The 25264-nt window shown below is 43.6% G+C and overlaps 1 protein-coding gene across 17 annotated transcripts in view; it reads right to left on the reverse strand.

Annotated features, from left to right (window-relative positions):
- Window positions 1–25264, reverse strand: part of LOC118512931 (protein boule) — a 120963-nt gene that overhangs the window by 13526 nt on the left and 82173 nt on the right. For 11 of the 17 annotated variants that reach the window (XM_036058100.1, XM_036058092.1, XM_036058093.1 and 8 more), the window contains 4 exons: window positions 1824–3030; window positions 714–867; window positions 367–597; window positions 185–242 (listed from right to left, as the gene is read on the reverse strand). In XM_036058100.1, the coding sequence (XP_035913993.1) occupies window positions 185–242; window positions 367–597; window positions 714–867; window positions 1824–1921 (541 nt within the window). In that variant the 5' untranslated portion in view covers window positions 1922–3030. The remainder of the gene's footprint in view (window positions 1–184; window positions 243–366; window positions 598–713; window positions 868–1823; window positions 3031–25264) is intronic. The other 6 variants (XM_036058104.1, XM_036058106.1, XM_036058105.1 and 3 more) reach the window with 2 other exon arrangements.

Genomic DNA, 25264 nt, shown 5'->3' on the forward strand with positions numbered 1-25264 from the left:
CCATTTGAGCATTATCTTCACACTGCAGGAATCAAAAGCCTTCTTTTTAAATTTCGACCATTATAAGAAGTGCAAAATAAAGGGAATTGATTATGTATTGCTAAAACCTCGTTTAGACCTAAGTGAAGGACTCAATCCACCATACATTTGAAGGGTCATCGCAACCACCCACCAACCTACTCACCTTGATAGTTCTGAGGCCAGATGGTGGGAACGTTCTGTGGGGGGAAAGCATTGGGAACCAGTTGGGAGAAAGAACAAACGGCATAATATAGACCAACTGACATGAAAACCATACTCCATGCATGCATGGAGACGCCGTGAAGCAGCGCGATGTGCTCACACGCGCGTTTCGCAAACACTCACCATTGGCACACTGTAGTACTGGTAGAACGGTTGATACGGCAACGTTGGAGGATACATGGTTGGCACACCTGGCGGGTAGACTGTGGCGAACTGCTCGATCGGAATATTGTTGATGGCTGGCGTTGGCGGGGTGGCGGCATAGTACACGGCACCGTTCGTGGCGCACAGTGTCTGCTTCTTGATGGCCGGCGCAATGTTTAGCTTGCGATCCCTCAGGACAATGCAATCACACTGCAAAATTGTAACGAGGTTGTGAGTTATCAAAGCTTAAAGCGGATGTAATAAGGGCCTGCACAGCGCTACCGGTGTTCCCTTCCTTCACCGGTGGCGGACCCAACAACACATACATCGTTCTGCAGTTTCTGTGCCTCGTGCTCCGTCTCGAACGTGACGAAACCGTACCCTTTGCTGACGCCCGCCCGGTCCACAATGATTTTCGTTGACTTGACGTTGCCGTACGATGAAAATAGACGGCACAGCTCAGCTTCCGTCGTATCGCCACTAGGTTGGGGGTGGTTGGGTTGAGTGAATAATACAATAATCGGAAAGAAACAACAGAAGCAAAAAGCGTATTTGATTAGGTACTCTTCTCTCTTGTCGGGGGACAACATTCGGTGGAGGGGGCGGCGCACACCTGTTGTGTATGTAGCCCTCTCTCTCTCTCTTTCTCTCTTTTCATACGATATTGTTTATCATTCCATTTTTTAGTTTGGTCTCATCAGACAGACGAATTCGGGGTATAAGAGTAAAAAGAGACGACAAGCCGCTTTTCACGTTCTGGTCAGGAAACATAAGTACATCTTCCGAGAATTTTGGGGATTACACACAAGTTGTTTTCGACCATTAATCCGGACAGATGATCAGGCATATCACAAACATTTTCTATTATTTATGTCAGAAAATCTTTTCCTGCTTATCTTTTTTTTTCAGTTTGATGGTCCCGAATGGGATTTGAATCGGGGTTCTGTCGTGTGAAGGATCAACTCTGCTACCACTAATGCCACCGAGCGATCTCGCGAATACAACCGAAAAAATAAGTCAAAAAGCGACTTCAACATTGCCGATCTACGCTCGAATGCTATTCACAACCGATTGTACTATAGAAAAATGTCCCAAAATTTTGGATATAAGATAAGGGGTGCTCAATAAATATACTGTTGTCTCATTTACAGAAGGGATTAACTTCATTTTTTTTTCAAATGTTAACACAACTCGAAATTGTACAAGAACCGAAAAAAACACGGTGGGGAAACCAAATGCACGATTCAGAAGAGAAAAAAAAGAACGCCAGTTTAACAGTGTTTAACAGTAAAAAACTAAAACGGAACGTAAACGAGAACATGAAAACAGTCGAACGGAACCGGAAAATAACACTCCAGTTTTGTAACACACACACACACGCGCGCGCGCGCACGCTCACACACACAAGATACAAGGGTGGTGTAAACAGCACTTACCTGATGCCGCCGACAAATACCCGGTTGGGTATGAGTGTCCCGTACTTGGGGGCCGCCAGGGCCCCGTCAAGCTGTCCAGCCGGGGTCGGTATGGACATTTTGTGCAGTGCTGCCGGATACGGATCCGTCGTGAGGCCGGGGGAGGATTTTACCTTGCGCGAAAAGTGTAGACTAGACGGCCGCTCTATAGCCGATACGCCGAACCGTCCTCGGGGAACCACGGAACAGGTGGCGCTTGTCGTGTGTGTATGTGGGGTTTTTTTTTCTTCAACGGGTGCAAACCACCTGCTGCTAGAGCGTGTTGGCAAGAGGCAAAGAAAGAGTGGTATACGGGGGTGTGTTTTTACCCTACCAAAACCCTTTCTTGCTTAATTACTGCTTTACCGAGCGGCGTGATAAAAGCGTGCTTTTCACAGGAGTGAGAACGAAAGCCTTTTTACTACTCAGCGTAATCGTGAGCTTAGGAGAGGAAGGTTTTTGATCTTAGCGCCCGGTTGAACGTTCGGACGAGAACCTCTATTCGTAGAACACACTTGCAACGTACCGTCTTTAGCGGGGGTTTGTCTTAATCTCCTTTTGCTTTGATCGTCGTTACAACACGACGAGCTGGTTTTCCGTTTGTTGGAAGGCCCGTTTTTGTTTTGCTCTCTCTCTCGCTCTCTCTCTCTCTACAGCAGCCAAATTTGATTCATTTAGCCAAAAAACAACAATATACAGCAACAACAATCGCACAACACTACGACACGTTCAGTGAGTCTTTCGTGCTCTCTCCTTAACGGTTGTCCAACTTTGACCGGGCTTTTACAGGGGGTTGCTGGGTGGGGAAGGACGACAGTCTTGTTCTTCCGGCTTCCGGCTACACTCTTCCGGAAGTCTTCGGCGTTAAGCTTTTTCCACGTCGGGAGGTTGGATACAATACAACAATAACAATGCACCTTCAACCGGCCTCGTCGTCAAGAGCAAATGTTCGTCCTTTAATGCACCTTTCGCTTGTTCGAGATTCCTTCCTTGACGGTGCGTCTTTGTGTTTCTCTATATGCGTCTGTTGTTCTGATGATGCTGCAATATTTTTACTTCGAGTACCAGCCTTTAATTTGCACCATCCGCTTCTGCTGCTGCTGTTCTAGGTCACCCTTTCGCCGTGTCCTCGTCGTCGTTGTCATTCACTTTGGGATTTGAGAGCTCGACGGGAGCGTTCTAGCTATTGCTGTAGAAGTGAGGCGAAGGAACCAACAACGCGTTACACACACAAACACAATAGATCAAGATGTATATAAATATGTACACATACACACGCACACGCACACCGTGATCCGGGTGAGGATTTTGTTTTTTTTTTAATTTATTTTATTGTGTTGTTGCACAACAAATGCACAACAGTAGTAGTAGCAGTAGTAGTAGTAGAAGGTAGTTCGCACGTCGAGAGCGGGATTGGAAATAAAGGAAGAAGAAGAAAGAAAAAAAGAAAAACACAATAGTAATAAAAAAAAACAAAGAAAGGAAAACAACAACAGTAACAGCAACGAGAAACAACAGTGTAACAAGAACGGCAACAACGGCAGCAACATGGCAACAATTGCAAACGCAACAACACGAAGAAAAAAAAAACACCGTGACTAACGACTACTGGGGGGAAGGGTTTGGACTTTCTGTTCTTTTTTTTTTTTGTTGAAGTTTTGGGAAAAATGAGAAAAAAAAGATTGGTTGTTGGTGTTAAGGAGAAAACAGGAGCAAGGAAAATGGGAAGGATGTGTATGTTTCACAGCAAAACAAATCACAACAATACACTCTCGGATGACTTCGGTGCAAAAGGCACCAAACCCCCGGCCCCCTTCCCCGTCGAACTGCTTATTTTTCCGATTTTCCCTGACATTCGTACGCTGAACGATGATGCTTTTGCCTGTCTTGAGCGATCCATGGTATAGGGTGGGGCAAGAGAAAAACTCCGATTGTTTTTATTCTTACTCGCTGGATGGAGGCTGGAAGCTCACTTGAACGTGCACAATGCTCGTGAAATAAAACAAAAACCCAAATGAAAAAGTGACTGCTGCCAATGGATATGGCAGGCAGCTGCTCCTTACAGAAGGAAAGGTGGTAAAACATTTCCCCGAATCCCGGAGTCAGCTATCCGAATCCGAAACAGAAAGCTTTCAAAGTGAATGACTACCACCACACCGCCCATTTACCGGGCGTGTGCCCATGATATGCTAATGATAGCGGGAGTTTGATTATTGCTATGTTGCATTAACAGCAACAAAATGTAGTTGCTGCTTCTCTTGTTCGGTTTGTTTGCTAGTGAAAACTAGGTCAAACGAATGCTTATCAGCGGGAGGATTTTTACAGTGATGCAAATGAATGCCAAAGTTAACCATAAATGCTTCAAGTAGATGATTTTTGTAAACTTAATGAAAATCCTTACATAAAATTGATGCTAGCAGAATATTGATAAGTGTGGCCAATAGTTTTGATTAATTGTAGAGACCACTGGAGAGACAGGCCCAGTGAAAACGATTGCTTGTTCTGTAAAATCATCTGAAGAAAATGCCTTAAATGGGATAGAAATCTTAATTCTTCTGTAATAAAGTTGCTTAAAATTTGTCTATTTTTTTAACCAAAATCTGAGCCATCTGAAACCCCTTGTTAACATTCCATTTATAGAACTTCTCAAATTGATAAGGCACACTCTCAGCAGTGAGCAAATCGATATTATAAGCAAATTATATTGCATTTGAGTCACATGATATGACAAACGAAATGCCATATCCTCGTATCCATACATCAATTAAAAGATTTTATGTGGCCTTTCCATACAATAAAAGTAGGGTTATGTCCAGCAAAAAAAAAAAATGAGGCCAATGCTTCAGGTCTTTCATTTGCGTAAAATAGTACTTGGAATGTGATATCAAGTGAGACAAGTCTGCGAACCATTTCCTGGTGGATGTCTCTCGAATTATCTGATGTTTGTTTAAATGTTTAAATTTCATTTCCATCAGTCCAACGCCAAGCACTCCTCAAATCCTTTATACATTAAAATCTAGAAAATAAATCTCTCCATTATGCAATTGCTTTATGAATCAGGACCCTTGTGGTCGCTTTGATGTTTCAGCAGGCAGCAGCAGGTACCGCTCATTAAGTAGTTCTAATTGTTTGAGCCAAATAGGCACGTTTCGAACTGCTCACCAATTGCATTACCGTCGCAATCCCGAACCAAATCAGGCCTCACGTCACCAGTGACTGATGTTGTTGTATCATCATCCCATAACCCCGAACGCAAACTTCATCTTCAGGCGCTCAATCGGAATCGGTACCATTTTGCACCCTCAACGAGAGCTAATCATCACGTGTGTTTGACATTCTGCGGCCTGAAAACATCGAACCACCTCAAACGCTTGGCGTGTGTGTGTGTGTGTGTGAGTGTGTGCTAAAAGAGACTTCGAAATGCTTTCCCGTGTTCCACATTTCACCTGCCACGTCATCCACCGGCACCATTATTTATTGTATCGAGCCACCAAAAATGCCACACTAATTGCATTTAACAGTCCCGGCCCACCAGAGATACACACCAAGACACTGCGCTCCGGCAGCGCTCATCTCCACACTGGATGGAGGCTGCGACGACAACTTCCGGTATCAGGCCCGGTTGCAGATGCATTCGGGCATGTTCTAGGCTCGGTACCGTTTTCCTACGGCCCCACACAACAATTGGCTGCTGATGAAGAGAAAACTAGGTCATGCACAAGGATCCGTGCCGCGTGTACACACAGACGAAACGTCATCTGCAGGCAAAAGATGCCACTCTTGCCGTGTGCGAATGTCTCTCCTGCTGGTGATGGAGTCGAAATTGGAGTCGAACTTCTAGATGCAACACACACACACACACACACCCAAACGTTCTCCCGTAGGCATGTTGGCAAATTCCCGGATATCGATCCAGCACTGGAAGCTGGAAGGATTGATGATAAATCTATCTTTCTTTTGCTGTTACTCACCAGCAACACGGCTTAATAACCTTCCCCAATGGAGAATGTAGTGAGGATTAACATTGTACCCAGGGAAACAAAAAGTGACACGCAAAACCCGGAACAAGAGAGAGAGAGAAGCTTCAAATCGGAAAATCGTTTGGTCAGCTAATGTTTTGCTCATTTTGGGGGAAAACGTTGAACATCCACCGATCGATCGGTCGCTTTCAAATCGGAAAGTTCGTTATAAAAGCAAGTTGGGTTTTTTTGGGACATAAAGCTGCCAAAAAAAAAAAATAAACCCCGAACGTTCTGGCCAAACATCTGACGTACATAGGGACATAGGGAAAATCCTCCATCACTTGCCACGGTGAGCTTGTTTTGGTTTTTTGGTCATGTGTAGTTCCTCTTCCCTATTTCTGGCTATCCCCGTGCTTCTAAACACAGCCACCATGAGAAGGCTGCTCTGTTCACAATTTCCCGGACACTTTTGTCCTGGGATGTCCTCCGGTTTGCAGTGTTGTCGGGCAATATGCATCCCCAGACCATGCTCACACAGCCATGTCGCGTTAAATGGGTCCTTTAGTGTGTCGCAGCAGTATTGGTTAATGTTATGCTCACTTCCGACATGCAAATCTTCACCACACCCAACCATCCGACTTGGCCCAGAAACCCCCCGACCCAACGGTGCTCCAGAAGGCACCGTGCCAGAAAGCTCCACTAATTTAATAACTTTTTTATGGTCTCTCTCTGTGTGTGTGTCAATGCGCACACACATACACCGTATGTTTAATGTTTGCTTCCAATATACGTTGATTGAACGGGCAAATAAGTAGAGTGAAGGAAGAGAGCTGTTTGTGTCGCACCGTTTACCATCTGGTTCTGGTTCTGAATGTTTCCTCACAGATTTACCGCCACTCTCCCACTCTCCTACATCCGCATATTATTGGTCCGCATAGATTTTCCACAATTTTCCAATTTAAGCAACCGATTTTGTTCATGTGTTTTTGTCCTCTTTTCTGTACACCATGGTCCGTATGGTTGTCTTTCCTGATGAGTATGTATATGCAATCTAGCTATTGTCCCTGGTAGCCTCTTGCCAGGAAGGCCGGGAAAGTCGACACGGTCGGGTGGTTTTATGTGCTCGATCGATTCCAGAAGTGACCGAGAAGTTGTCGCTCGCTACTTGCTCGCCGTCTGAGCCGCCATCATATCTTTGCATTCGTTGTGCGCCTAGACGATCGTCTGGGGGGGGGGGTCCCCATAAGAAAAAAGAGACAACTTTTTAAACTAATAGTATACAACGATGAAGATGCTACAGCCTCTCAATGTGTGTGGGTGTGTTTTTTTTTAATGCTCTTGGCCGGGCACAGGCACGACAAACATGTCGTTTCTCGACCCTCGGAGACAAAGCGTCTAGTGCGACTGCCAGAAATAGAACCAGGTAGTGAAGCAGACACAGCGACCGAGCAGCGAGAAAGAAAACAAACCCAGGAGGACCTACCTAGCGGCGAGAGCTTGGGAGGAACACTGAAACAAAAAAATATTGCGAACATAAACACACTGCTGCGAGCGGCCAACGGTTAATGGGTGGCTCGCCGGGAACGCGAAGAAAATATTGTCACAATCGACTGAAAAAGATGCCAGGGGTCCACAGGCTCCTGTTGAACATAACTAAGCAGGAGTGCAATACATAGGACCGGGGAAAGGACACGTCTCTGGAAGCTCATCATAATGAGTTTTCTTCTGCTGCTGCTGCTGCTGCTGCTGAACGTTCATTGAATTGTTACTGCAAGCTTGGGTGGTTTTTGTGTGTGAAGATGGATCTCGAATGTCTTTGGCGAAGACGGTCGTTCCAGACCAGAATGGCTCTATTTTGTGCCTCGTTTCATTTTATTTTGTTTAACGATTTTTTGTATCTTCTCAAGACCCTACACCAAAGACCATTGGAAAGTAGCTGACCGTTAAGGAGTAAGATTGTGAAAAAAATGGGGAGGAAATATCATTCTTATGTATTGTTCACTCCCTTATGTATGGTTATACTGCTGACCTGGAAAGCTAAGGGGCGAATAGAAGCAGTAGAAGTATTAAGTAGCATGAAGCTCTTCAAAAAAAAAAAACACTGCCTTAAACAATCATTTTAATTATTTTTTGTCTCAGGAAGACCCTCGTGATGTTTTCAAACAGTATGGGTATGGGCCGGCCTGGTGGAAGATGCGACAGCGGCGCCAGTCTTCTCACGGCAGGACCGGAGTTCAAGTCTCATCTGGGCCGTTATGAGGTATCATTGAGTCTAGTAAGCCAGAAATGGCAGGCATGACCTTAGAGGTTGTTAGGCCAAGAAAGAAGCAGAAGATCAGTCAGACTATCAGTCAGAATGGTCTATATCAGTACCTATTAGCATTATAGCTCTGGTACCCACAAGAGGCCTGTGACTGATATTACTATACTGTTATTACAAGCAGCTGCCACTTCCTGTTGGTACTGCAACCTATTCTGCTTGAAATATGTTTAGGCCAGCTCTGGTATTTTTGGCTTAACTTTGTCCTACAAGCCCTCAAAGTCCTCAACACGCATTCAAAAGAAGTTTCTTCATAAGTACATACAGCATCGGTGGTTTGGAAAGAAATTGGGAGATATACAAAGACAACGACTATACGCAGTAGTTCACCCTCAATATTGTTTGGTAGAACGCATAGTTCATAAGCCTCTGGTAGAATAGGCACGTCCTGAGAAAGACATCAGACTCGAGAATTCGTTTTCCGAGCTTTAGAAAGATTGGAGTAACGCTTTAGGACGAGATTGATACTAGGCGCGAACTACTCGATACTTGAGTGACGATAGTGTCCCCGATTTTGCTCCGGTATCATCCAGGTTTGGTAGCAATGATATGAAATATAGATGATAAATTATTCATGCAACGAGTGTTTAAAGAACGCTGCCCACACATTAATTATACATAAGCAACCGGTTCCATCAATTGATCTCAAACAGCTCGTTACAGCGCAATGAATATTCCCATTCCCCACAAAACAACAGGCAGTGTTGTTGCAAATTGATTTTTATATTGCGTGACAATACAATTTGCTCCCTTATTAATATGCTCCCGAACATGCACGAGTGTAACATTTTTTTGAATCGATCATCAATTTCTCGCTCTCTCCCCAAGCAGCAGCATAGCAAATCGTACAGCAGCCATTTTAAGCCTCCTTTATTTCGCAGGTTTGCCATCGAACCATTTCGTTGCATTAATTTTTTTTTTATGACGATATTATATCACTGCCTTTATGTGCATAGTTCCCATCCGTAACAATGATGATGAAGCACACCACCCCCGGTCCTAGACACATCCCGGAAATGGTACAGAATATAGGAGGACGTTACAGTGCTTGCTGGTGTTGGAGGTCAAACGATATTCTATCAATGTGCTGCGCGAAAAAACGGGATAAAAATGGAACGCGCGGTATGGATAGCAACACAAATCTGTCCCTGCCAACTGGCCAACGAGTGAAAAATCCGCACCGAATGAGCATTGGAACCATTGAAGTGCATTGAGAAAAAAGCGAAGCGATACCCAGCATCCAAGATCAAATTATTATTATGACATACCGGCGCGCCTCATCCCATTCTCGGGACGACCTTGAGGACGACGACTTCGCCCAACGGTGGTGGCGCTGCAATACGGAATAAAAATAAAAATGGCAGCAAAACAAAACGATCAGCCCCGCGCACCGGAATTCTTATTCCATTGGGCGGTGGCGATTGAAAATGGACCAATTTAAATGGTTCGTTCGCTGTGCCTTCCCATCCACCCGGAGAGTCCTGGGTCCTGGGATTGTGCGCGTAAGGTTTTGTGTAAATTGTCCTAGGTACATCATGCAGTGCCTGAACGAGGGCGACCGACGGGATATGTGTAGTACGGCGGAAAAGAGAGCATATTTATGTTGCCCATTGCCATAGCACCCATATCACACACCCATTCGTCCTCCAGTGAGAATCGAGTGAGAAATGGGGATGAGCATGAATTATTCATTTGCTACCACCACATTTCGAACCGATTTCGCAGCAGCAGCAGCGGCAGCACTAACCGATCGATTCCGGTTGCGAATGAAGTGGCGTCCGTGATGGCACAGGACCCAGGACATTCGACAGCCATAACTTTTTGAAGCGATCATCTCATAACTCGGAGCTGCCTTGAGATGGGACGGCACAATGAAACTTCCGTTTTAAGAACCTCTTTACGGCAATTTTGCGTTACGTGAAGATCCACAATCTAATCAAATGCTGTTGTTAGTTTATTAATGCTCGCTGCATCCCCCATCCTGCAACAGACGCTGGTGAAAGTATATGATCCACACACGTCGAATGTATGTTTTTGGCTGTAAATTTTGTAGTGAAAGAACTGAAGCCGGGAGGGACGAAAAGCGTGGAGTGGAGAGATCGTAAATGAATATTTAAAAAATTAATCTACCCAACTTTGTCCATATGATCCATCCATGAGTTCGTGTTCGGTGGCATAGGGGCACCACTCGACATAGTGGCAGAGTGTTAAGCGGAAGAGTTAACACCGTTGCTCTAGTCTCCCAACTAGCTGCTATACTTCGGGCCCAGCCCAGTTGGGCGAAAGCAAAGAATGACATCCCTTTTCGGTAGATAGAGTCCTGGGTAGGACACATTATTCACACCCCGCTCCGGCGACGAAAGCGACGAAATGTGATAGTAGTAGCGCACACAACAGTTTTCCCGCCTAATCCTAATCCGTGGTACACTCGCTCCGGTCCGGCCCAAGTTGACGGAATTAGGAGGTAAGGATTATTTATTCATGGAATTAGCCATGCCCCATGCCGACCAACTACTCGCGCCTAATCTACCCGAAGTTTTCGGGCTATGTTTCGATGTAACTTTCCACGAGGGCTGGGCCATTGCTTTTCCCCCGCGCAAATTTTCCAAACTTTTTGCGCTATCGCCAAAATCGTGGCTGAAATCGAATCAAATTAACTTCACGACGAGCCTTCCAGGGTTTTTTTTTTTTTTGTTCGTTGTTTTTGTTGTTGCGGGACGGATCAATGTTGCTTTTTGCTGGGTAATATGAGCAAGCAAACAAAGACGTTTCTCCGTCTGCTGGGCAGCCCTGCAACGCAAAAAGTGGAGCTTGCTGGCGTGTAAAACTTTACGCCACTCAGCTGAATCCGTTCATTAGGCGGGAAAGAGTTTTGCAAACAATGTTAACGTACAGTGGAAAATGCCAAAGTTACACGGGCTAAGGGTTTTTTCGCTACCGTACGCATTTTGAAATTTGGTTTTAAACTTGTCAGCAGCACTTAAGAGCGATGGAAGCTATCGAGTTGCTGTGCAAAGTGTAGTATTTCTAAAACTTAAATATTTTTTTACAGTTTAAGTATCGAACTCCTATTACTATCTGAAGATTGAATTATGCCCTCGAGTGGAATTAGAAGCGAGTTGAACTTTTCTCGTTTGCCAGTAGAGGGCAGTCGGGTGTTACTAAGCAAAGGTTACTCTATCTTTTGCCCACGAGCGAGGTCTTCAATAGAAGTTATTATTTCGACCGATTGCTGATGCGTTCTTGGAATTTTGTATATTATTTCTATTTCTCAAATACTACTTAGTGGCTTAAGTAGTGGTTGCTTATCGCTACTCGAACAACTTTTATCTTGAATCATGCCCTCGGAAGGAATCAGAAGTGAGTTGAACTTCCCTCATTTTTTTTTTAATATATGGCAGTCGTGTGTTTCTAAGTAGGGGTTGCTTCACCTTTTCCTCGCAAGAGAGAGCTCTGAGATATGAGAGATGAGATCTTGGAATTTTGTCTTTACGAATCAATGTTCATTTTTTACAATAATTTCATTTAAATTACTGTCTCTATCCTTCACTGGTTTCCAGTTCACTCATCAACAAATGATATAAAATCGATTAAAAATTATAAACCATTTCACCTGAATCGTAGCACAAACATTCATTTTGACAAATGGCAATAATTACAACAAATCACACGCAGAACCACCCCGAACAAGGTGTGAACTACACCACCAGCGGCTACCAACCCCTTCACCTTCCGAGCCGAAAACTTCGGAAAAATACCCACGACCGACAGCGGTAATTGCCGTAATTATCACCTGCAAACGAGCACAACGAAAACGGAAAATCGTTCTGCTTGACTCTTGGCGCCCCCAGCGGGGAGACCCTCCCTGCCTACCTGCCAGAGCACGTTCACACCGGCCCAAAAGAAACAAAAAAAAGGAACGCAACACACCGGCAATGAAAATCGAATTTTCTTTATCCTCCAGCGCTGGTGTTAACGAAATAAAGCGATGTGACAAAAGAGCAAAAGAAGTAAAACAGCAAAAAGTGACCAAAACACAGCCCTACTGAAGGCTGTCAAATGGCTGAAGTAGAAAGGAAGGCAACTGGAAAAACAAACAAAACCGGTCCAACATGAAGGGTGCTGAAGGCGAATTTGGCGGCACACCCGTGAAGGTAGGGCAAACATTACGGCGTTAATAATTCGTCCTGACGCGAGAGCTTTTAATTTTTCCGCCGTCGGTGTCGTTCCGTCGTTTTCGCAGCTTTTGGATCTGTTTCTCTTTTCTGGTTTGTGTTTTGTTTTCACGGGATATCATCATTGTTAATTTTTCGTCTCCTAGAGAAGAATTGTAGTGCTGTTGTTGTTGTTTTTTTTTTGCTCGTTCGTGCTGTCGAGACATGACAAGGTTCCAACGACAAAACGGGCGGATCGGATTAGTATCAGTGATCCGGGATTCTAGGAATTCTGGTAATATTGTCCCATGGTGAAGAGTAATGCAACGTAACACAGGAGAGATCCTTTTAAATTGGGAACGACACAGAGTGTTTGGTAAATAGTGTTCCACTGCTGCGTCACAGGACAAGTAGGATTTCCCGGAAAATTGTTGAAGGATATTGAAGTGCATTATATTAGAGATAACCCAGTAATGAAGATAAAAGATAGATATTTACATCAAAACCTCACAGCTGAGCTACTTATTAGAGATGTGCGCCTAAAGTTATGCTATCTGAACCTCGCGTATGATTATGACCCAAACTGTCTTGATTAGACAAATGTTAAATAGGTCCTTTAATACTCCAAAGCTTCTAAAAAGACCATTAAAAGAGGTTTTAAAAATGGTGATTGCATAATTTCAGGCGCTAAGAACATCATCTACAACCCAACACTATCAATATGAAGATAGTAATAAGCTCGTGTACTTCAATTATTGTAAATTAAAATTTAAATCGTCAAAAAGGCATAACGCTCAGACATACACAAATCAAAACTTCTTCAAGCACCTCACAACATGGTCCAAGAACTAATTTGCACCCAAACCTGCTCTACATTGTAAAAACCCCCAACATGTGCGTACACGAAGTGGCAATATCTTTGCGGCCGGAACAACGGAACATAAAACAACCCGAATAGAAAATTGTTGCGCTCACCACAATCAGCAACACACCAGAGGGTCCCTTTTGTTCAGCCAGCTTCCTGCAAAACACCCTCGACAGATGACGGATGTGAGTGAGCAGCACGCGACCTAGCACCTAGCCTAGCCCGAGCAAGCAACACTAAAACTTCTCTGCCGCATTTCTACAGTTGCCAACCAGTAGCGCTAATGCTTTCATGTTGATGTAATGCTCGGTAGATAATAAATCATCATAATAACACCAGGGCGAAGCCGTCCTCACGAGGTGAAGGTTTCTCTAGAGCTGTGCCCTCTTCTAGGAACGATCCAAGCTGATGCCAGTAACCGAATCCTTCGTCCTTCGTCGACCAACACATTCTAGCATATCCGGTTTGCTCCACGGGCAAGTCCCTGGGATCGATTGCCCCATCGGCGTCCTCGTCGGTGTGGTGGAGTTGGAAAGTGTTACAAATGTGCTTTTGCCTTCACCCGACGACGACGCCGTCGGCAGGAAAAATCGATATTTTAAACCCTCCACCGCCCTTCGTATACCTGGGCGATAGCGGAGGAAGCAGGGCGCCGGTGCTGTGAGGAAGGCCACGTGGGAAAAACTATTGTATCCATTGCATTTCGCCATCTCGCAGTATGAAGTTCTCTGCTCTTCGGTTGCGTTTTCTCGGTTCCTTCCTCAATATTCTAACCTATCCTCCCCCACGGATCTAGCGCTGTTGGAATATTCGAGATGTAACTCCGACTACCTGTTTTCTTTCTCGCTCTCGCGTTCTCTCGTTTCGCCACTTTTCTTATCATCTTCATGAGAAATGGATCCCGAAGTTCGCTTTTCCCAAATGGTTCTGGGTGGCTTTGTGTTTTTCCTCCACGATGGCAAAGACGTGGACTTTGGAGATCGGAAAATCATATCCACCGCACAGGGGTTCTCTCTCCCTCTCTCGCTTGCTCTGTCTCTCTTTCTCTCTCTCCGTGCCGTATCCTGAAGCGGATCTCCAACAATTTACCAGGACGAACCGTTTCGGAACAAGTCGAAACATTACACCAGAAGCGTTAAATCGCCCGGTTCGAGAACAAATGCCCATTCTCTCGGAATGCCCTAGCGGCGTCGCTGGTGCTGGTTGTTGGTGGTTGTGACTCCTGATACTAGCACCCCCCTTGCACGTCGTAAAATCACACACACAGAGTTCTAGGGAGTACGAGATGTTATGCTTCCTTTCCTGGTGCTACGTCTACGTTTCCCATTGTACGTGTCTCGTATCTTCAAATCACCATCTCTGTCGCTCTCTCGCGGGGGAAACATTTTTCGGTTAGTCGAATCATCAGTACTGAGGGGGCATGGGCATAGGCATCATCCACCACCCTTCCTCCTCCTGGCTAACTGCCGAGCTTGCTAAAGAGCTCCGTTGGCTCTTTGTCCTGAAACAAACATAATATCTCCTTCTCTTTATCATTATCTGAAGGGTTTAAGTGGCGCTGGTACGGTTCGAGCAGGAGCCCAAGCACAAAAGGCCGGATTTTTCGGTGCTGGTTTAGATTTGCTTGCTGGCGCTTCACTACACATTTTTTCCTACAATTTTTTTTTTCCACTTCTCCCGTTTGTCGCCAGGCTTATGCTGGCTCCATGCTTTGCGTGGAATGCTTTTACGTAATGCTGGGGCGCGTTCGAGCCCTGGGCGTAGACTTAAGCTTTATTTCGCTTGCGTGGTGGAATTTTACTGTTCTCATTCTGTGTTTTTTTTTTTGCACTGCAGTTTTCCTAATGAATTGTTTCCTTAGTTTTTTGTCTATTAAATTACTTAAGGATAACAGAAAGCCTTTTTGTAGGCGGTTTGATTTTTAAAAAAATCCTGAAAAATCTCACTGTTTTCAAAAATATAAGCGTAAAATTCGAATAACAAAAATATTTTCTGCCAATTTAAGAAGAATATTGAATCTACCTTATCTTTTTTTTTAGCTCCAAGGCTTCGGAAGGTTCTGAATTGTCATTTTTGGCTCCAAACGAGAGAACGATCCAGAAGCGATTTAATGCTGGTATTGCCGAATTGCCGAACGTCGGCGCCACGAACACTACATCACCCAGACGCCTCAGAAATATTAAGTCGAAAATATTGTTAGCTGTTTCTAAAAGCTCTTTTAAAACGAACTTACTTCAGAAATTTAATATAAATATTAAAATAAATGCCCAGTTGTAAGCAAAACGTGGTTGACTGTAACAAACTTAAAGAATCTTCCCTTTAAATGCCTTTCCAGGCTTTTCCCTCGCCGGGAATCTTTACCGCTCTTCAATGAGCTTTTGTTTATCTCGCCCGAAAATCATACGACGAAATAAACTCTCCATTCACTCTGATTGGGCTGCTGAGCCAGTGCAAAAAAAAAGCAAGGAAGTAAGATTTTGTTAGGCCTTTTCGTTGCCCATTTACGGCCACCAGATAATACTGGTTGGTCGTTTTCTTTTCAATTTTGTCCACGCCGCACGCCAAAAGAATGGAAGCATGTCCGTGTGTACGAAAGTACCACCGCCGATACATATTCACCCTCGGTTTGTCGCCCGTCCTGTTATACGCACAAAACGCACCGTCGTGCCGGGCTTTTGCTCAGAACATGCTAATTTCATCGAATGTTGGTAACCCCATTCGCCGGTGATAGAACGGACAGATACGGCACGTAAAGATTGCACACCCCGACCATCCCGACGAAATGGTGCAAAAAAGCAAATAAAACATAAAGAAAAACAACACTCAACAGCAAAACAAACGCTAGATTTTTTTTTGTTTGCCTTCCATATCAACCCCGGAAGTTGTGGTTGATTGCGTGGAATTGGATGATGGGGGATGTAGAAGAACGGGTCAGTGGGAGGCCTTTGGAAAATACACCGAGAGCCGATTATCTTCGACCCTCCGCTCCTTCTGGAAAAGGTAAGAGGAGGAGAGTAAGGGAAGGTGTGAGAAAAAGGGGCAACAATTTTGTGGTGTGGCAAACGGAAAAAACACAAATCTGCACCTTCAAGGGAAATAAAACTTTTCTTTAATGGTGCACGTGAATGGTCAACTTTAAAATAAAAAAAAAAAACTGGAGCAAAAGAAAAGCTCATCAAACTGTCACACAATTTTTCCTTTTTTTCTTTTGATCGTTCCGGAAGACCTTCGCACAGGTGCACTGAGGGGAGGGTTCGCTAACCACATGTGCTAAACGAGCGTTTTGTCCAATCAATCGAGAGGGTGAGAGAGAGACAGAGAGAGCGATACAGTAAACTTGGTAGCATCATCCCTAAGGCGCTGGAGTGTGGAGTGGAAAGTAAAAGTTAACCCCCACCTCACACAAAGGGTGACCGGGGCAGCTGCCGCCAGTAAGTCTTCACCCGATATGCTGTTACTACTAATACACAACCAAAATCACTACACACTCAGCGCACAGAAGAAGCAGAGAAGATGAATGAGTGCCCGGAAAGGTTGGTGGCGCGCAAAAAATGGGAAGAGAAACAACCGTGCAGCGGTAAGTGAAGAAAGTTTTGAGACGCATACACACGAAGGGGGCGGGTGGAAAGAATGCTGAAGAGACAAAATGGTGGGCATGTGCTGTGGAGAGCAGAAAACCAGAGTAAGCACAATCTACATGGCACAGCAAACACAAGGGACCACGACCACGTGTGAGATACAGTGGTGGACGTAATGAGGAAAAACCAAGAAACGAAGGTACATAACATTGAGAGAAAATTTAAGAAAAAGAATGTAAAAGAACTGTCAAAATTCACATAAAGTACATACAAGTTAAAAAGGGAAACAATAAAGCAGAGAATTTATAAAAGAAAAAAAAAATAAGTGAAAAAAAACGATACAATAAAGCAAAACAAAATAATAAAAAAATAATTGATGATAAAAAACGATAACACATAAAAATTTCATTCGAATTTCCGCCAATATTTAGTAAAAATTTCAAAAGAAATATTAGCAATTAAAATGGGTCCCGACCTTTCTAATTAATTTAACTAAACTTATCGAGCGATATATTGAAGTAAATCCTTCTCTCATTACACTACTATGCCTATCGAGCGTAAAACTGTCCGTTTGCAAACACTAAGGCACGCGCAAACAAACACAACCTAAGGCAAACGGAAACATTATTACACCGGAATAAAATAGAGTACGATTCGGACGCATCATATACCTAGTGCAAACCTTGGTGGTCGGTCGAGAATGTAAATAGAGCTTCCACTCTTGAAACTCCTTCCTCGTTAATGCGCTTGATCCCATGATCTGGTCGGATTTTGGATACGAAGCCCCATCATCAACCAACCCCCACCCTCGATCCCTCGCAGCTTTCGGCCTATACTTATCTGCTTGACTCACTTGAGACAACCACTGTGGATGCCAACTGTGTCCCGCAACACAGACGAAGGATGGAACCGTATAATAGCATGAGGACGGTCAGGGAAATCTTAAAAGGTCCTTGTCGGTCGCAACGGCCGGACTGCGCAGCCAACGATATAATGTGATTTCTACGCTCCCCTGCGGGATTGAGAGGGATGGGAAAGCGCATCCCGCACCACCCACCGAAAAAACAGGAAGACCTTTCCACATCATGCTTGAGTAATGCTTTTTAATGACAATAATAAAACACGACGATCCCCCCCCCCCTCCTTTTCGCCTTTCGACCCTTCCTTCGGTCCCCCGTCGGATGTAGGAGTGTCCCGCGTGTGGGTAGGAAAATATGAAAATTTAATTGCCTTATTTCACGGCCGCTTCTTCTTCTACCCTGTCCGTGTGGAGGGAGACTTAGTAAAGGAAAAGCTTCTTTTTTTCTCAAACAGAAGATGGGTCCGGTTTTTAGGACCTATTTGAATTTTCCCGGACAGGATTGAAAGTAACTGACATTCGTCGATGATGTGGACCAACGGGTCGAAGGATATATTTTGGGTACAGCAGGAAGTAGAAGCGACATAAGGACAACATTGTAAACTTCTTATTAAATTATGGCTTAGAATATGCCCAAGGGGGAAATGCTTGCTTTTACGCATTACTTTCCGCAAATGATTGGATTTTGGGGCACACAATTTAAATTACGGTCTAGGGTAATTACATTGAACTGGATTCAATATTTGGAGAAGAGAAACGCGCAGAGTTGAAATCTAAATATTTTTAATGCGAAGTAATATAAAACTAATTTAAACAAAATTAAGTAAGTTTTAGTTACAATAAACAATAGAAAAGCATAGAATAAATATAGTTATAATTAAAACTGTGAAGTTAGTTAAACAGAAAAAGAATAAATGCTTAATATTTTAAAATAAATTATACCACAAAACAGTAAACAAAAAAATCACTGCTGGAACAGCTCAATAAAGCTATTGACAAACATATTTCATCTGACTCAACATTGATCACGCGGATGGGAATGCGGGACACCACAACCGCACGAGTTCGCCTAATCGCCCTCGGGCGCTACAAGGGGCAAGAATCTCCAACCGTGTGGCTGGTTCGATCAACCAGAGCAAATGATGGAAAGTGAAAGGAGCAACACTCTCTCTCTGCCGCGGCAAGTCACACCACAACGACCGGTGGGGTCGGTCTGCCGATGGAGAGGGAGCAAACACAACAGGCAACAACAACAAAAAAAACCATTCAAACAAAACAAATCTCCCAAACAAACCTTCAATCCGTTCGAGAGAAGAAAAAAAAACAAGAGGACGAAGAAAGGCTTATGGATGCGAACGAGCGAGCGCGCGCCCGCGTAAAGCTTTCGCGTGTGCCACGCATGCTGCTGGACAGAAATTCAAGTCCCCACACCACGCACGCACACACGCAACTGCACGCAGCAGCAGCGAAAAACGGCACCACATTCCTGTGAGTGGTTTGCAGCGCCTAAGCACCGGCATGTGCTCTTCAGCTTCGAACGATTGAATTCGATTTGTTCGACGTCGTCGGTTGGGCGAAGAAAAAAACAGTGCGTCGTTACCCGCCGCACTTAACACTAATACGCACGGTGGTAGCACTGCAACATTGTAAAGAAAATGTAATGCACTCCATTCCTCCTACTTCAAGCTTTCCTCAATCAACGTGTAACGTCCGACAATCAAAATGATTATATCAAAATAGTTGTAGGTAAACGGGAATTGATGGCGAGAGGAGTCTTTATCGAGGGGAAAGGAATGAAAATCATTTGATTCAGGGTAGTAGCTCATTCAATTATCTGCGAGAAAATTTAGAAAACAAATTTAAGTCATTCTGTGTATTTCTGGTGCACAATCTTCAACATGAACTTTAATTAATTAACATTGAAACGGTGGTGTTTTGATTAACACTAGTGTTTGAAATGATGATGATATGATATATGATATCATGGATATTCTAAACAGGAAATGCGGATTAATCATGAACTCTCAGTAAGAAAACTGGAGTTTAAATCCGCTAGCTGTCGAACGTAGGAGCAATTATCGAGCTTGTGTATAGTTGAATAGTTCAAATCCTATCCGGACCGTTCTCCCGCAGTGAGGACCGACTATGCAACTACGAGGTATCATTAAGTCTAGCAAGCCACAAATGGAAGGCATAAGTTAAGAAGTCGTAAGGCCAAGGAGAGAGGGACAGAGTTGAATAGAGTTAGTATAGAATTCCGAAATGGGAATTGATTTTTAGGCACAAGAAATCTCATCTCAGATCTGCGAAGTTCTTAAAAACGATATAGATCAATAAATAAATCGATATCTTGACATCCTCTTCTACTATTTCTGCACTACTGACACTACTACTGCAGGAGGTCTTGGTGAGATATTACTGTTATTCTTGCCTTGGATACCCTAGATAATCTATCCTGTGTATGAGAAGACGATACGGTCCTATCGTTTGAAGATCGACGATGGTACCGCCACGGACTGTCCCTAATCTAGATTTAGATATAGAGTTAAAAATATTCTTGAGAAGTCCTTTGGATTCACAGAGTTCCCGTAAGTAATAAAACGTGATATTTGCTGTCATGACGTTCAATTTCGGACTGTTCGTTCTAAGGTTAATTATCCATTATTCCAAGAGTTAGAAGTTTATTTGAAGATTTTATATTGCTTGTTTAAATGCCTGTTAACCCTAAACAAAACCTATCAAAACTTATAGGCTTATTAGCTATTTTCGAACATTCACTATTTTGAAATATTATAAATTGTATTAAAAAAATCAAATCTTCAAAATGGCAATACGTATAGCGTATTGGCCCTCTAACATTCCATTTTTTTATTAATCCCTGATCAATATTAAGTTACTTACTATCAAGTTAAATCCTTCTAAGTTAAAAATTTTCAGGCTTTTGCATTACAAAAATTCAACCTAAGGGAAATTATTCCATGGGGAAATATCACCCACAGCTTCTTGAAATAAGCTTTTTCTCGAAGCATGACCTCCGATTCCCTCCATGCAAGAATTCAAATTATGCACAGCTCATTTTTGCCACCAATAAACCCACCGATGGGTTGCAACCTAAAGGGCATTCAAGGTTGTTTTTGTTGAAACCCGCGAACGAGCGCAAAGCCATCGAGCAATTAGTGCCATAAGTAATTGCTTACCAATGCTGTGCCGATAAAATTGCACCACCATACTGTAGTACCTCGATTTTGATAAAATCTTCAAATACACTAACCTAATCGTACCTAGGTGCTTTGCTCCCGTACCAGCTACAACTCCACGTGACCATGCTCTCTCTCTCACTCTCACTCTCTGGTTTACCGCACAGTACAACCGTGGCGACCTAAAACCAAAAACCGGATCATCCTCACACCTCACGCACCGCGGAACCACCTGCGGGGTGTCCAGTCACAGTTTTGGCCGCGAGGAGAAATTTTGCCTCCATCGCGACCGCACCGGGATTTTGCCCTATCGTGATCATAATAGTAAGAGTGCCACATGATCATCATCCGCACCCCCCCCCCCCCCCCCCACCCCTTCTCCCCTCTTTTGAGGTGAGTGACTTAAGGTCGGCGCTAGGGTGCGCTAGAGCTTCACTTCGTAAGGGAATCGTCAGCTGTGGAGATCACGGGAAGGCAATTCATGCACCCCTCGGCCCGTGGTACGGTGGTCGCCGTCTGAACAGGTTGATTCTGTACGCGGACAACATCAAGTGCGATGAAAGTTGGCTGACAAATGTTTGGTGGCTGCTTCCGAAGAAACTTAATGCTTCCGGCATAACTTCTTGTACCGGGATGGGAAATGAGTCATGCAGAGCTGTAGCAACTCTTTGTGAAGCTTTGAAGAGATGATATAATATATTTAAAATAATAATTTAATAGAGCACAAACTAGGCACCGAACACTGCTGCTTTACGCCACGCGGTTAATCTACACCATTCCCAGTAGAGGCAATGAAGAATAAATCTCGAGTGAACAATTTTCCGACATAAATCAAGCGACGATAACCACGGCGCACGGCTGATAACAAGCCGTAATGAATGTTGAAGGTCAGATATGGACCTAGGAAGCCTTGCCCGCACCGCGGTTCGGTTTGGCAGCGAAACCTTTTCTCAATATCAGGCACGGAAGCAAACGCGCAAAAAAGGGGCTTCCGTTGTGATGAATGGGATAAAGTTATAACGGATGTGGGCTGGGAGTAAATTGTTGGCCCTTTTTGCGGTAGGCGATGGAGATGCGAGAAAAAAGGCTCCCGGGTTGAAGGTTTCTTGTGCCAGTACAACGGTAGTAATTGTTTAACGAAAAGAAGGGGAATCGTTACTTGCACAAGAGACAATGAGTTTTTTAAGACAAAAAAAATGGGCGGAAATGTATGAAAACTTTAAGCGAAAAACAGCTATTTTAAGACAGCGTGTGTAATGGTTCTCACTGACAGGGAATAACGCGCCTGAAAATATGCAATGAAGGATTTGAATCGTCTATCACCTAGCATTATGAGAATCACAAATACATTGAGATCGTGAAGAACAAGTTGTAAAAAAACTTCCTTTTCTAGACTACTTACAGGAAACACGGGCACTATCAATCATCAGCGCCTGGAAGTATGCAATGATAGTTCCTTCATGACTCGTCTAATACATGACAGAGGGTCCAGAAATATGCTGTTTGACAAGGCACAAGGCATATGCAGTCTGTCTGCGACCACAAGATGATTTTTAACTAAAAACAACTTGATCATTAAAATATGCATACTTTCGGGCGCTTTGAGTACTGGACGTCACCGAAGTAATGTCGCAGAATAAGCACACTTTATTATTTTTTTGCTGGTAAAAATAAAAAAAAATCATGATCTTTCTGTTCATTTAACTATGAAAAGAGATGCAACAGCTTAAGATGAACTTAATATCCAAAGCGTTCGAAAATTGTAATTCAAAATTATGATTAAAAATGCCATTAATCACAGTCTCAAGCAAGAATGGTAATAACTCTTTCCTAGCCATACCTAAACCATATTTGAATTTGAAACTAAATAAAATAAATGTAGAGAAAAGGAAGATGCAAACATCTCATTAACATACGGGGCTGACCGGCCATTTTATGCCCGACACTGAATGCGGAAAACAACTCGTCGTGTAGTGAACGAACCAAAAAATGTGTCATTATAGTGTTGGGTGAGTTAAAACAAAATTGCACACCCCGACCAAGCGAACTGCAGCCGCAAACACCGACCAATTTTCATCATCATCACGATTACGAACGAGCGCAAAGTGTGTCTTGTATACGAGGCAAGAAAGAAGAGGAGATTGGATTGAGGAAAAATGTTTCATCGAGCGCGAAAAACCATTCGGTGGCGCGTGTCTCGCTCGGAGATGAGCCGCGAAAACGTGGGGCAAACACATTCTACACAATTCTATTCTTTTCGTATTTTTGCACAAATTTTAACCGGACTGGTCGTTGTTCGACTGCATAGTGTGTGTGTGGAGCATCACTTAATTTAATCATTTCAGTTTAAATGTGTTCCCCAAAAAACCACACCCGCAGCACATAAAGCTGACACCAGCCAAAAGAAATCGCATTTGTTTGTTATTTTTGCACCTCTTTGCCTTTTTACTTATTTGTTTATCTTTTCCTTACTTGCAATCCATCTCATCATTTGCGCTGTTTCTTCCTTTTATTTCGCACAAAGTAATCTTAATCTTTGTGCGTTTGTGTTGCTTTAATTTGTTACCTTCCAACTCTTCTCACCCGGCTTATCCTTTCAGCACCCTGTCAGCAGTGTTCCATCCCTCATTCACTTGCTCTTACCCCACGGTACTCTCGCCACAAGCCACAAAATAGAATTAAAAGAAACCACTTTCATTTCCTTCACTACAGCTACATCATCACCAAACGCCGGTACATCGTCGTCGTCGTCGTCGCCGTGCATTTAAAGTTCGTACCGAGAACTGCAATTCCGATGTGTTTTTCCGCAGCGCGGAGAGGGCTATTTTTAATTGTGTACGGGTGGAAAATCAACCAAAAAGTGATTATCATTCCTTGGTCGGTTGTCGGGGACGGCGAAACGGAACCGGCCAAATCAAATTGGGGGGGGGATAAAAGTGAGCATGCGAGGTGGGTCGGAAAATGAGACCTGAGGGTGGAAAACAATCACACCGCAGTACGCATCATTTGCTTCCCTATTGTGTTTTTATTTCTTTTGCGGCTTTTTCCTTTTCAAAACAAGTTGTTCCTGGTTGCCTTCCTTTTCTCATTACGGGTCAGCAGAATGGCTTAAATGCTCATCATCAATTGCACATCAAGTACGATGACTTCTTTTCTCAGCAGCATCATCTCATCTACATGTCATGACAGTAATTATGGTAGTGAGCAGGCACAAAAGCCACCAACCGTTGGCTAATATCGTTTCACCAAAGAAAGTACATGCTGGGTGCCAAGAATCTTATAACCAAAAATCCGTTTTATTTAATCATTTGCACAGCAAAATACGTGGCCCAAAAAGAAGGTATAGAATAAGAGCGATGATTAATCTTGGCGCTTTTTTTTTTTGTTCGTGGAAAAATTAACATAGAGTCTATGCATATCACCCACACGCACACACACCCTCGACAGGCAGCAATTCAATCTCGAGCAGTAAATCTAGGCGGAGGGGAAAGCTTTTAAATGCTTCGCGTTAAAGGATTTAATTCGCATGTGAAACAAGCCGGTTGGAAAATTCAACATAATTCTACATCGAGCGGACCGCACAGCGGAGCGAGATAAGCACTGAATCGTCGGATGGAAGAACTTTTCCTTTCCAACCGAGAGTGAGGGGGAGCAAGCGCATATAATTTCGTCTAATTCGCAGCGACAAATCATGCAGCTTCCGAAAACGGTTGGATTAAGCAATACGGAATTAATTCATTTTCTTCGAAAGCGTACTGCACTGCAAATCGTCAGGGAGAAAATGAAATTTATGCATGGTTCAGATGAACTTAAGGTTTAATTTTGTTAGAGCTTCAGGGATTGTAGAGTGTTTTTTTGGTTGGGGTTTTAGGTAGAGCAAAATGCATATTTTATAAGAGAAAACCGTTTGCCGCCAGATGGCGCTTTACTGGTGCGTTTACTAAGCTCTGGGTTAGCTTGTACTGGATGGCTTGTTCAAAGCGGGCTCAACATTATTGAGAAAGGAAATCTATTTGCTTCTGTGCAGAATCAGTAAATGTATTAATGTGCCTACTATAATGTTTATGCCTGTATAAAATATTTGGAATTAATCTTTTTCTTCTTCCTTGGCACTACAACCTCGAGAGGTCTCGGTCAGCCATATCTGGCTCTCTGTGACTTGATTTTACCCGTAGCAACGTAGTGAGCCCTGCATACGGAGAGGCGGTCTGGATGGGATTTGAACCCCGGTCCTGCCTCACTATACCGCTTTCTACTGCTTAAGCTCTTTATGATGAGTTCGTTTTCAGATTATTTTGAATTTTTAATTAAAAATTGTGGTGTGGTTTAAAATCACAGCAGGGCAGAAAAATGCTCTCCTTCTTTTTGCGCAAAACAAAATAAACTCATCAAAATTCCAAACCCCACCAAACCCCACCATCAATCCCGGGGGTTCAAGAAAAAAGGGGTTGATAAAAACATCCAAACTAAGCAGCATTGATCGAACCT

This window comes from Anopheles stephensi, chromosome 3 (assembly GCF_013141755.1).
Source record: "Anopheles stephensi strain Indian chromosome 3, UCI_ANSTEP_V1.0, whole genome shotgun sequence".
In the NCBI taxonomy this organism is placed as follows: Eukaryota; Metazoa; Arthropoda; class Insecta; order Diptera; family Culicidae; genus Anopheles; species Anopheles stephensi.